Below are 13,516 nucleotides of genomic sequence, written 5' to 3'. Positions count from 1 at the left end.
GAAGGATTGGACAAAGACAAAAAAAATGCACACAAAAAGGTTAAAGCAATAAAATAAATTATTAAAATAAAGAGCAATATAAAATAAATATATAACATGGAGAGAATGTCGAATTAAAGTTAGTCTACACATTTTGAGTTTTAAGAAGGGATTTAAAAGAGTTTACTGATTCTGCGAGCTTTGTCTCCTTAAGGCTGATTTATGCTTTTATCGCGGCGTACTCCGCAGACCTCTCGCGTAGAGCAACCAGGGACTGTGATTGGCCAACTGGTCCTGTGTGTTGATGGTCAGTATTTCAAGCAGCCTACTGTGGGGAGTAGCAACATGCTAGTTCCCTGACGTAAGCTTTGCAAATGAACTAGATATATTTTCTGGTTACAGTAACTAGGTCAATGGATTTTACTGTGTCTATTTCTCGATACTTTTTACAAATTCTAAGCAAGAAAAGGCCAAACAAATAAGATTAATATTTTAGCACAACAGTCCATGGGGTTTACCATTCTGAGTACCGTTTCATTGGTGAGCGACACAGACACAGGCGACATGCCACACACCTCACCTAGCGTTATGGCAGTAAAATGCACCGTGATGCAAAGCAACCCCGACGCAGAACTCTGAAAGGGTCACAGCGCCCTAGGAGCGCCCTAGGAGCGACGGCGTAGCTACGGTGTGGAGTTGATGCAGAAGCATAATACAGCCTTTAGGCAGGTCGTTCCAAAGTCGAGGGGTCCTGAAGGTCAAAGGTCACGTTTAGATTCAAGCCTCGAATTTGGAGCGACTGCAAGGGCGACCTGAGGATCTCAGACTGCAAACTGGCTCTTATAGGGTCAACATCTCCGCTGTATAGCTTGGAGCCAGACCCAGACGAGCTTTAAAAATGATCAGTTAAATCTTAAAATCAATTCTAAATCAAAGAGGAAGCAAGATTTTAGTGATGTGTTGTCTGTAAAGGTACGTTTTTGTCACATTCACGTAGTGAAATTCATTCTCAGCATTTAACACATCCCTCAAGGGAGCAGTGGGCTGCCAATCACAGTGCCCGAGGACCAACTGCAGATCTGAGCCAGTGCCTTAATCAAGGGCACTGAATGGAGAACCTAGTATATGTTTTTGATGGTGGGGGAAACCGGAGCACCCGGAGGAAACCCATGCAAACATGGGGAGAACATGCAAACTCCACACAGAAAGGTTTGTGGATTCAAACCTAGAACCTTCTTGCTGTGAGGCCACAGTGCTAACCATTGGGCTACCATGCTGCCCTTGTTATAACCAGTAAGCTTTGATGTGTAATAAAAAATGTCTTTCTATAGTCTGACCTATAATATTAGTATATTCTTGGTATAATTAAATATTTAAAACAGTTTAAAGCTGGTTTACAATTTCAGAATTTTAACTGAAGTTGTTTTTAACTTCCCTTTGATACATCACAGCTTTTACACAATTAATAAAATATATTATGAAGTACCATCTCCCCCAACAAACAGCAACTTCTTTGCTTATTTAATGCTTTCAGAAAATGTTTTCTCCTTTAAATTCCTTTAAATAGAATAACAAGTCAAACCAAAGCAGACAAATGTCAGTCTCTTTCTTTAAGAAACTTAAGAAACAGTTATGACACATTTAATATTATTTTACGGGATGTTTGTGCTGTTTAAATGCTATAACTCTGAACAGTTTGATCATTGTCACCATGAAGAACTGTTGGAAGAATGACATCATATTGCAGCTGTATCAGCAGACAAACATGTCTGACATCACATGTCTCTTTCTGCTCTTAGATCGCTGTCACAACAATAAATCAGCTCTTCCAACATGGCCGTGGGACACATTTCAAACTAAACTTTATCTCACGGTGGGTTTCTGTGTTTGCTGTCGGTGCTGACAGTAACCACCAAAGAGAAAGAGTGTCACCCTGTGGTTAGTCAGAGAAGTGCGAGGGTATCCAGGTGATGCTGATGATGATGGTCGCCGTGACGACATGATGATGCTCTTACCTCTTGTTTTTACTTTTTTACTGGCAAAGAAAAATCAGTGACATCTCGTGGATAAAGAAACACACAACAGTCAATGACAAGTATTACTGGTATAATTGTTGTTCTATTAGTTAAATTCAAATACTATTTCTACTGCAGCTGATACAATACAGTACATTCTACTCTCACAAATATTACCCGGAACTTGTACTAGCTCTGATAAAAGTAGTTGAAGTTCTCAGAGACTGAACCTTTTGTCTGTTCCTCAATCTGGGGGAAGACCAGAGACTGGAATGATTAATGAAGGTTTTATTGTGACGTTAGCAGGACAGGTTGAAACAGTGTGTTGTTGTAGACACTAGAGCGCAGCAGTGTGAAGGTTTTATTCTTCAGAGCAGCAGCACAGAATGGACCTTTTTCACAGCAGACATGTTGACTTGTCATAGTAGGAAAAGCACAGCTGAAATTGATAACCTTAACAATGGTTCAATTCCATCAAGTGTCCCAGTAAGATATTTCAGTGAGTCAGCATGCACAATACCAGGACCTCTCCTAAGTGGAATGCAGCCATCATTAATAGTTTTGAATACACCTGTGCTTTTCCTACTATGACATGTCAACATGTATGCTGTGAAAATGTCTATATGTCATTGTGTACTGCATAGGTTATGTGGAAAAGGTATATATCTACACAAGCACTGAAATATATACTGTAGTATGAGGTGATATCTACAGATTCAAAGTGCGGGCTTCAGAGTAAAAGAACTCTGGGAACAACATGAAGATTATGTATAATTAATTAATTCTTCCACAAAAGTGTCAAATATTTCTCAACCATGACAATAAATTCCCCGTAACCTAACCAAAGAACTTATTTGAACCCAAACGGGATCTTTCCCTGAAACTAACCAAGTCTTGTTGGTGCCCAACCAAACCTGAACCATAGTGGTCTCACATCATACAACAGATTCATTCTTCACAGACAAATGATGTTTCATCAGATCATAAAACACTTCTGTGTCATTTTAAAGGTCAGTTACAGAACACATATTCTGCCATTTCATTTGGAGGACTTGTTGGCCCCCTCCTCTGTCTGAATACCACCAGTTTCAGATACAGGGAGGGTTTTTACAGGCAGAAGCACAGCTGTGTTGGTTTGTCAGTGTCTCATTTTGTGGCTGACCTCAACATGGAGGAAGTTAAAAGGTAAAGTCAGAGTCAGAAACCATGTGGCCCTCGTCTGATCTCACAGCTCGTCCTTGTTTGGCCTCAGCTGCATCAGAGCGCCACTTCTCCCCAGGTTCACCAGAGGAAACACCACTGAACTAAATGCTTTTCCTCCCAGCTGCTGCTCTGTGCTGTCTGTGTTCAGGTGAGTGTTTCCAGCCAATCAGGAGCCAACAAACTCCACCTTTAACAAACACTGGCTCACACTCACCTTCATCTACCTGTCTGTTTCCTACGCGCGCTGGCTGCCATGGCAACACAGCTGATTCAGGATGATTTAACATTGTCCAGGAGAGTTGGTGGATACGTCTCCTTCAACTGTCGAGGCACTGAGCAGTGTGACCTACCTTATGTATTCTGGTACCAGAAGAGAGACACAGAAACATTCACACTGATTCTGTATATTAGGAGGGATACTGGTGTCATAGAGAAGGAGAGATACAATCATCCTCAGAAAGATGATTTCTCAGCTGTGAATATACAGAACGGCTGTAAGTTGCAGATCCAGAAGGTTAAACTCGATCATTCAGCCACCTACTACTGCTCCTGTTATAAGGATGTTCCCCACAGTGAGAAATGCTCCCTGCAGCCTGAACAAAAACCTCCAGATGAACAGATGTCAAACAGTGTTTGTGACAGGAAGAGATCAGTAAACCACAGCCCAGGTTCACATATTTCACCTCCTTCTCAGCCAGAGTCACTAACAGTGTTGGGCAGTAACGCATTACTAAGTAATCTATTACTGTTATATTATTAGGATACTTTCCACAGTAATGAGTAGTGTAAGGGATTACAATTTCCAAAACAGTAATTATATTACTTATTAATCCAGGAAGAAAGTAATATATTAATATAACAAGTACAATAACTAATTAGTTTTGATACTAATTAAAATGTTAGGTAATATTACTTTTTTAAATATTAATAACTAACAAGTAACTTCTTCCACTTCCTGAGTAAGTTGTCTAAGACTGGTCACAAACACACTGAACTGAGCTGAAGTTTCTTTTCTGAACAACACAGAGAAACAATAATAAAAGATCTGAAACAGAAAACTATACAAATAATTAAATCAAGCAGAAAATGCATTTCCTGCAGAAAATGCGTGTGAATGCTGAATAGCTAAATTGCTAAAGCTAAACTGGATTAATGTCTTAAATCCATAAGAAGAAAGTGAAGTAGTGAGGATAGTTGGAAAAGTATGAATGGTTTTAATTAACATCATTAAAAAGTTGAATAACAGCACTAATGTTTAAAGACGTGGAATATTTAAAGGTGTTTTGAAAAGCTGAAGCTAAACTGAATTGTTGGCTTTAAAAGTTCAACGATGCCAAACGATGTAGAACATTGTGAGGTCTGAATTTATTTTATAACTGAAATTATGAATTAGTATGGAAGAAAAAAACATTGAACTGCATTACCTTAATAAGCTAACAGCTGAAATACATAGATAGATAGATAGATAGATAGAAAAGCTGGAAGCTAATCTACAATACAGTCAAAAGTGGAAGTTCAAATAAATTGACTAAAAAGGCTGAAAGTATAAATACTTTGTATTATTTTCAGATATATCCATGTTGCATAGAACAAAAAAGCATGACCCTAACGAGCTGAGAGGTGAATATATTGCCCGAAAAGAAGCGGGCTATATGCATGGATGAAATCACAAATTAACCTATGTGTGTGTTTGTGTGTGTGTGTGTGTGTGTGTGTGTGTGTGAGACAAAAGTGTCTGACAACATTATCGATCTCAGGATTTGACTTTTTGTCCAAAGACAGCGGTGTAGAGACAGGAACGCCACTCGAGAAAAATGCGTTCAGGATGTCTGTTGTTTCGGAGTAGGCTACAGAAACCATAGGCTCCTGTTATATAAAGGTTTGTCAGTGCCATGGCTCAATATTCAAAAGATTTCCACAATGTGGATGAGGTTGTTATAATTGGATGGCCCCCTGTATTAATTTGAACCAGAGTAGGTTCTCTATGGATGAAGAATATGCTACAGATGAAGAGCAGACGAGGGGAGAGAGAGGGGCTGCAGCTGCTCAGTGTTTCGTGCGGTCATTAGTCTATAATACATCCATGGTTTTGTGTTGTGTAAAATATTTTCAATAAAACAATCGTTCTTATTTGCTCATGTCTCACAGCCCTGTTGATAAGAGGAGGGAAATCCTCTGACGTGGTAACACAGCATTGTGTTCGAGGTATATCACTGGACACATCCAGACCACAGATATCTGGCAGCAACAGGTCGCACTCCTGAAAACATATTCTTTGGGCATATAGGGGCACAGCACCCACGGGTGCCCTCCAGCCGCTGCTTCACCCTTCTCCTCTCTCTCTCTCTTTGTCCGTAACGTTGTCCTCTGGCTCAAGTGAATACAGGCGGCCATCCAATTATAACGACCTCATCTTAATTGTCGTTAGATAACAGGAGCCTATGATTTCTGTAGCCTACTCTGAAACAACAGACATCCTGAACACCTTTTTCTCGAGTTGCGTTCCACTCTCCACACCGCTGTTTTCAGACAAAAAGTAACGTCCTGAGATCGAGTATATTGTCAGATACTTTCATTAACAATCTGAGTCTGTCATTAGCAAAAAAATCACTTTTAGTGCATAAAAAGCAAGACAGCACAATTGCCCCATTAGGTTACATTGAAGCTTGGTTCTCGCCGGCCCGTCATTGGGATCTCGATCAATACCGGACCAAATTCAAAGATGTTTGGTCACGTCAGTCTATTAGCAATGCATGGGGAAATGGGGTCCAGATGGGAGAAAAAAGGTAGTTACCTTTAAATATGTAAGAAGAATTGCAATATATATTAAGCAATTTAAGAAGTTAAAATGGGAGTTTTACAGCAAGGACTTAAATGAGCTTGAGTGTACTCAAAAGATGTCAAGGTTTCCTTAAAGTGTCTTTGTTGGAATAAGGATAAAAGATGATGTCTAAAGCCTGAGGAGTTGATCTATAATAACTTTTATTTAGGGGCTTTTTTGTGTGGGGGGGTTAGCTTTAGCCTGTGTGTTTTTTTTTGTGTGTGTGTGTGTGTGTGTGTGTGTGTGTGTGTGTGTGTGTGTGTGTGTGTGTGTGATGTTCTGTTAATGTTCATATTACTGTCTGTAGTTGCAATTCTACTGTCTGGCAAAAATGCTGCGTCATGCTTACTAATCAGTGGCCATGATTGTAAAGACCGCAGAGACCCCTTTGATCTCTGTAATCAGCTAACGACCGTATTACCTGCTGTTAGACTGCTCCCATTAACGGACACTGAGAGCGACCTGTGAAAAGAAGGCTCAGACAGCCTAAACTATAGGTGGCATCAGTGAAATGATCTCATCGTGAACACCACAAGGCCTTTGCAAACGTATTGGTATATAATTTGTGTAGATAAAAATTAAACATGAGTCGGAAATCACAGTTTCAAAATACTCTTCGTTTGCGTTTTGGCTCAAGAGAGAATGAGGATGAATAACATTATGGTCAATGAGAGAATTACCGACCGTCTGGCTGGGGGCTGACTGTGGATGTGTCTGTTGTCAGCTCCTATCCCAACTGAAGCCTTGCAGCGCCGGGAGAGTGAAGCAGACCAACCTGGTCTCACGGCAGTTCGTGTAAATGTCCACGTTTTTCTTAATCTATTGATACGTGTTCACGGAGATGTTTTTCTCGTTTTTTACGTGTAACTGTCACGTTATTTTTTACGTGTAACTGTCACGTTATTTTTTACGTGTAAATGTCACATTATTTTCTCGGGGAAAGGACGCCGGGAGGCGGCCAAAAAGGACGCTCCATAAGCCGGGAGGCGCCCGCGAGACGGCCCGCTGGGGACGCCCCACAATAACGGGATGGCGGAGGTTGGGTTTAGGAAAAAACTTACGGGGAAAGGGCGCCTTAAACACCGGAGAAAAGGCGCCTTAAACGCCGGAGAAAGGGCGCCTTAAACGCCGGGGAAAGGGCGCCTTAAACGCCGGGAGACGCGCCACAGTAACACGCGGGACAAAACGCCACACGCAGGGACGCCATCCCCGGGAAACAAAGCGCCGCAAACGGTACGCGATCCCCGCTCGCCCGGGTGAAAGTCCTGTGTTGTTTGACCCATCCACCACCCCGACCAACCTCCCTACGCGGATTTTCGGCTTTTTATATTACTCCCTACAATTTTGTTCTGTAGCCACGAAATATGCTTCCCATTGAAATACATTACTTCACGTTTTCGTGTTGTCCACCACGTAAAAAACAACAAAAACGTCTCCGTGAACACGTATCAATAGATTCAAATAACGTCACATTTACACGAACTTCCATGAGACCGGGCTGAGCAGACAGACAGGGGTGTGCTAGCTGGCTAAATTGCCATTAGATTAGTTGTCTATCTATACAGTTAACATTACTGATGAATTTGTGGGTTAGCCCAGAGTTAACCGTGGTCAAAACAATCATACTAAAAATAACTGAGTGTGTTGAACGATGTTGTAATCTTGTGTTACCCACCAAGAATTAGCTAATGTTATAGACCAAGCATTAGCATTAGCTACTTGTCAACAGCACCTTTACTGTAGGCACCAAAGCACTTTTCCTCTTCGGTCCCCCTACAGGTTGGATACCATTATTCTTATGTCTCATTCGAACGAGTTAATGAACCACTGAAAACTGTTTTGGAAACATTATTTTAAGGTAGAAAAGAATCTTTAGTGTTGGATCAATCGATATTAAAATCAATCAATATCAATAAATAAGGTCTCTCTTGTATTACTGTGTTGGAAAGTGGCATGTAATCAATGACCAAAACGGTCAAAAAAAAAAAGTTGTATTATGTTTATAACTCTCCTCAACACAACAGTCATGTTAACATGAACATTAAAGAAACACATCATGGAGCTGGAATATGATACTGGTTAATAATTTGGACTGGTTCACCTCAGCAGACACATTCAACAGCAGTAAGGGTTTTTGTATCACTCAGTTTCACTGTGAGGGTACGGATGGTACTACATCTTTGGCTCTGGAACTACAGTGATTGTCACAGGTAAGAATAAACAGAGTTGAAAATGTGTTTTAATGAGGTTCTGCTGCTTCAGGCTTCACATGTTAGTTTTTTCATCATTAGAAGAGAATTCTTGCAGCCATGCAGCTATTGTTACATAAAAAAGGTTCATAGTTCCTGAAAACATGTTTAAATCTCACTGCACAACTCCAGTTATTCTTTATTTCTGCAGGAGATTAATCTGATTTATAGAAAAAGTTTGAAGAAAGAAATGTTACCGTATTTAATCCTTTCAGTTAATCAGCAATAAGATAATATATGATGTTAAACATAATCTGATGTGATTTACTGATGTGTCAGTAAATGTATTTTGTAAAGAGTATAGCTTCAGTTATATTGTTTAGGACAATTAATAAATCATTTTTAAATGCAATTGTATTTTAGATGATGGTACATTTGTCTTTCAGAGGAAGATATATTCATACATGAAGACACACAGATACTGAATATATTACAGTAAACATAACTTATGCATAATAATTTATAATTAACTGCACAAACATATTTTATGTATCTCAGCGTACATTTAATATAAATAGTATTTGATAAAAATCTGAACATTTTATTATTAAGGTGAAACTGTTGTGAAAAAAACTGAAATTACTGATATATTGATTTATCATAAAAATCATTCACAGTTTAATGGTAAGATTTATTTGACGTTAAAATGATTTTGACAATCTTTATTGGCTCCTACACGAATAGTTTTTCATTAGTGGTTATCAAATAAGGACTAAGACTCAAATAAATTGTTATTTTTGATCTTTATATAAAATGTATGAACACATCATTAACAGAGTCATAGATGAGTTAAAGTTCATACTGAAAATGGAGGCTGTTATAATTACAATTACATTGATTTCTATCTGTTTTTGACCGCATACATTTAAAAAATTAATTATTAAAAACTTTTTTGTTGTTATATTTACTTGCCCAACGTGGCGTTTTGCTTGCCCTGGGCCTTCAATATATATTAAAATATGTTATATTCATTGTAATATTTCAAAATTGCAAAAGTATTAAATGTGAAAGTAATTGTTATGTATTGTAATATAGAAAGAAATTGTCCATTCTATGAAGGAAAATGTCATCACTTTATTATGTTAGTAATAATAGTTATAGTGAATAGACTTTGTGCATTAGTCCATAATTGTCTTTAGTCCCCATTTAACCCGTGCTGACATGAGATGATGTGTGTGTTCCATATGAAGGTGAATCCAGTATATGTAGTGAACTTTGTGCTGTATTGATGAGTAGTTTAGTGATCAGAGTCCATGTAGTTTCCAGGATCAGACTGAATGCAGTGCTGGAAGCTGCTGGTGACTGTGTGAATGTGTGTCTGTGCTGCTTGTTGCTGCTGTCAAACTTCAGATGAGCCGGTAGTGAAGCCCGTGGTGAGCGTGTACCCAGCAGCATCCAGAGCCCACCTGGAGGGGAAGAGCGCCCTGCTGTGTCTGGCCTCAGCCATGTTTCCTCCTCTGGTCCAGTTCTCCTGGAAAAGACAAAAGGAGAATGGCCCTCTGGAGGAGCTGCCCCCTGTTGAGGGACAGCAGCTGGAGATCAGAAAGTCGGGATGCACCGCCTCCATCTTGTTGATCCACCAGCAAGAGAAGAGCAAATATAAATACCGCTGCAACGTCCGGCACGAGGGGGGAACAGTGGAGGCCGAAACAGAACAAGGTAATGAAGGCTCGGTGATTGTGTTCAGCACTGACTACGTTTAAGTGCACTTAATATTCCGGTATAATCTCTTAAGCTAAATAATGAAACAGAATATTCCAGTAATATTATGGTTACATGGAGCCGTGCAAAATAGGATATTTTCAATGTTTTCGTCCGGCGGTGGACTTGTTGGACCGCGCAAACACAGCCTCTCACTTTCCTTCCTTCCTCCATCTCTACCGCTGCCTTGCAAACTATTGCTTTTTGTACACCAATCATAGCAATAGTAGAATTTTTTGTCATGAGTGAAGCAGGCAATCGTCCGGGGCAGCATTTTTTCATGACACATGGGGGGCGGCAAAAGTACTCTGCGCCGTGAAGCAGTTTTCTATTATCTATAATTTCAACTCAACACTACTCACTGCTTTTCTGTTTCAGAGGTTTCTATTCTTCCACCATCACCAACATCTCTTCCACCAGCAACTTCTGTCCCGTCTCAGTACCTTAGTACAGTGGAGGCCCAAACAGTGGAGGCCCAAACAGAACAAGGTAATGAAGGCTTGGTGACTGTGTTCAGCAGTGATTTAGTTTCATGTAGAGATGGTGTCAAAGAGACCAGAGGACTAACATTTCTGACTGCAACTCCAAACTTTTCACTTCTTTTCTGTTTCAGAGGTTTCTACTCTTCCACCATCACCACCATCACTTCCACCAGCAGCTTCTGTCCCGTCTCAGTACCAAGTGAAGTTGTTCTGTCTGCTGTACACCCAGCTGATAGTGAAGAGTCTGGTGTACTGCTGTGGACTCTCTCTGCTGATGAGCCTCAGAAACAAGGGACCGTCCACCAGCTGAACACATGCTGACTGACTGTTTTCTGCTCGACTTTTCTCACCAACAAATCTCATAAATTCATCTAATTTATTACTTTGATCAGTAATAACAATAACATCAATTATGACGTGTTGTAGTTGTCATCCTAAACATACTTATATATATATATATATATATATATATATATTTTATATTTTCTTTAAATTGTGACTTGTATATTGATAGAAAATGTATGTGAATTATCAGCTGTCTGGTAGATATTTTATAGTGTACAGTATTTTCTTTTGTTCTTGTTTCTTTTTAATACATTATGCACATCTTTGTCAAATTCTTTCATTGTTACGTTCTCAATAAACTGAAAAATCTAAAGTTTCTATCTTTTATAAGAACCCTCAATTTTATGAATTTGATTTCAATGATCAGAAACAGAAACAACGTCATTGGCCGTATATGTTGACACCTACAAGTGATTTGGAAGATATGAATATAAGCAAACAGCTAAACAAAGATAAAACATATATACACACAGCTGTTATATATAAGTCAGTAGTCAATATTATCCTTTCCCACACATTCCCAATATGTGGTATAGTGTTGATGAAGTATTTTCGGCTTGACATGGGGCAAAAGGAATAGAACCCAGGACTCTTGAAACAGCCGCACTTTACAACTGAGCTATCCAGGCGCCCAAGATGTCCTGAACACACGCTGACTGTTTTCTGCTCACCTTTTCTCACCTTCAAATCTTATAAATTAATCTAATTTATCACTTTGATCAGTATTAACAGATATCAATTATGACTTGTTGTAGTTGTCAACCTAAACATAAATATATCAGCTGTCTGGTAGATATTTTATATTTTTATGAATTTGATTTAAATGATCAGAAAAAGAAACAACGTCATTGGCCGTGTATGTTGACACCTACAAGTGATTTGGAAGATATGAATATAATCAAACAGCTAAACAAAGATAAAACATATATACACATATATGAATCAGTAGTAATATTATCCTTTCCCACACATTCCCAATATGTGGTATTGTGTTGTTGAAGTATTTTCTGCTTCATTAGATATCAATAGAGAGAAACAGGAAAGGCAGGGTAGAGAGGGGATGACATGCAGCAAAAGGAATGGAACCCAGGACTCTTGATACATGGTGCCGCACTTCACAAGGAGAGCTACCGGGACCCCCCCATTTGTTGTATCATGTTAACATGATAACATGGACGCTCTAGTTGGGCTTGAAGATGAGATGCAGATATTTTTTTGAGGGGGTGAAACAACAAGGTGACATCTTTGTCTTTGTGGTTTTTGTTTTGTCACTCTGATCAATGATAACGGATGGACCGCTTATTGTTGTAAATACTGCTCTCAAGTTAAATACCATAGAATCATAATGTATTATAATAAACAATAATGATACATTACTACACATTCTTATACATAATTTCAACTGCTTTGTGAATTTGGCTTTAGTAGTAAATTAATAATGATTCATGATTTAAGTCGAAAATATGAGAAAACACTGGCAAATACATACGTCCTTTTCATTTTTGCTGAAAAATAAACATGAATTTGCTTTAATCTTAAAAATAAGCAGAACTATATTTTTTAAACATTGGATTTTTATTCTGTTTGTCAATAGGCCTGCAGCACATGGTCGTTTATATATATTTTTTATTTACTAAATATTTTTGAATATGAGTTATTATATGAGACATTTTTCTGAATACTGAGCGCTGAAATCAAACTCCAGTTCCTGGAATGATCCTTTAACCAGAGTGGATGGTTGTAACTGTCATTGTGTTGTTAATGTGAGAAAGGCTGCAGAGCAGAAACCCACACAGCCCGTCTGCTGCAGGAAAGGAAGTGGTGATTCGCTGTCAACAGTTTTTTATGATTTCTAATAACCACTGAGAACAGACTCATATCTGCTGCTGCTGTAAACACTCAGGAACTCCTCTTCCTCTCTGCAGCTGTGTGTCTTTTCTCTTGTGGTCTGGAAGCCTTTATTTCCACTGAGCCCTCTACCCACACACAGTTTAACTGAGCCCAGAGAGCAACAATGATGACCTACCTGGAGGTCACGTCCATGGACTTTATTTATGGGGATTTTAGCCATCAAAGGTGAACTTTACAGTTTACACTTGGATTTGATGAAAGTCCTCATACAAACATGACAAACAACTCCAAAACAACACATTGATTGTTTTCAGATCTGATGTCTCAGTGGTTAATGTCTGCACTGCAAATAAGGCATCTTCTTATTAATTATGTGCTTTTTTGCATACATACAATGTTGTAAAAGTCAGACTCTGAATGATATCTGAACAAAGATACTCTGAACAAAAACTTCAGGATATAGATAGGAATGAAAGTGTAAAGATTGGTTTATGTAAGTGCGTACAGAAGTGAAGATTTCTGGCTCAAAGTATTAGAAAAAAACCTTTCAAGATAAGGATTCAAAAATGTTGACATTTTGATTACAGGGTTATATATATTTTTTAAGATTTTTTTAGGCACTTTTAGGCCTTTATCTACAGAACAGATGAAGACATGAAAGGGGAGAGAGGGGGAATGACATGCAGCAAAGGTCCAGAGCAAACCGCGCCGTGGCGAGGAGCAAACCCCTACATATATGTGCACCTCCACCAACCGAGCCAACCCGCCACACAGGGTTAATATTTTTAACTAATAGATATCACCATGAAAACTCCCCAATTGATTACCCACATTAAGACAATTAGTTTTTGTATTACGAGTTTTCTGAAA

At 39.0% G+C, this 13,516-nt stretch overlaps 1 protein-coding gene across 1 annotated transcript in view; it reads left to right on the top strand.

The window, feature by feature from the left end:
* Nucleotides 1-3,212: 3,212 nt before the first annotated feature.
* The window catches only part of LOC120568323, a 34,621-nt gene continuing 24,317 nt past the window's right edge, over nt 3,213-13,516 (top strand). The window contains exons 1-5 of the mRNA XM_039815749.1: nt 3,213-3,331; nt 3,426-3,769; nt 8,178-8,228; nt 9,618-9,926; nt 10,347-10,457. Of these exons, the coding sequence (XP_039671683.1) occupies nt 3,303-3,331; nt 3,426-3,769; nt 8,178-8,228; nt 9,618-9,926; nt 10,347-10,457 (844 nt within the window). The 5' untranslated portion in view covers nt 3,213-3,302. The remainder of the gene's footprint in view (nt 3,332-3,425; nt 3,770-8,177; nt 8,229-9,617; nt 9,927-10,346; nt 10,458-13,516) is intronic.

This window comes from Perca fluviatilis, chromosome 11 (assembly GCF_010015445.1).
Source record: "Perca fluviatilis chromosome 11, GENO_Pfluv_1.0, whole genome shotgun sequence".
NCBI classification, from domain to species: Eukaryota; Metazoa; Chordata; class Actinopteri; order Perciformes; family Percidae; genus Perca; species Perca fluviatilis.
This window is presented reverse-complemented; position numbering and strand designations above follow the sequence as displayed.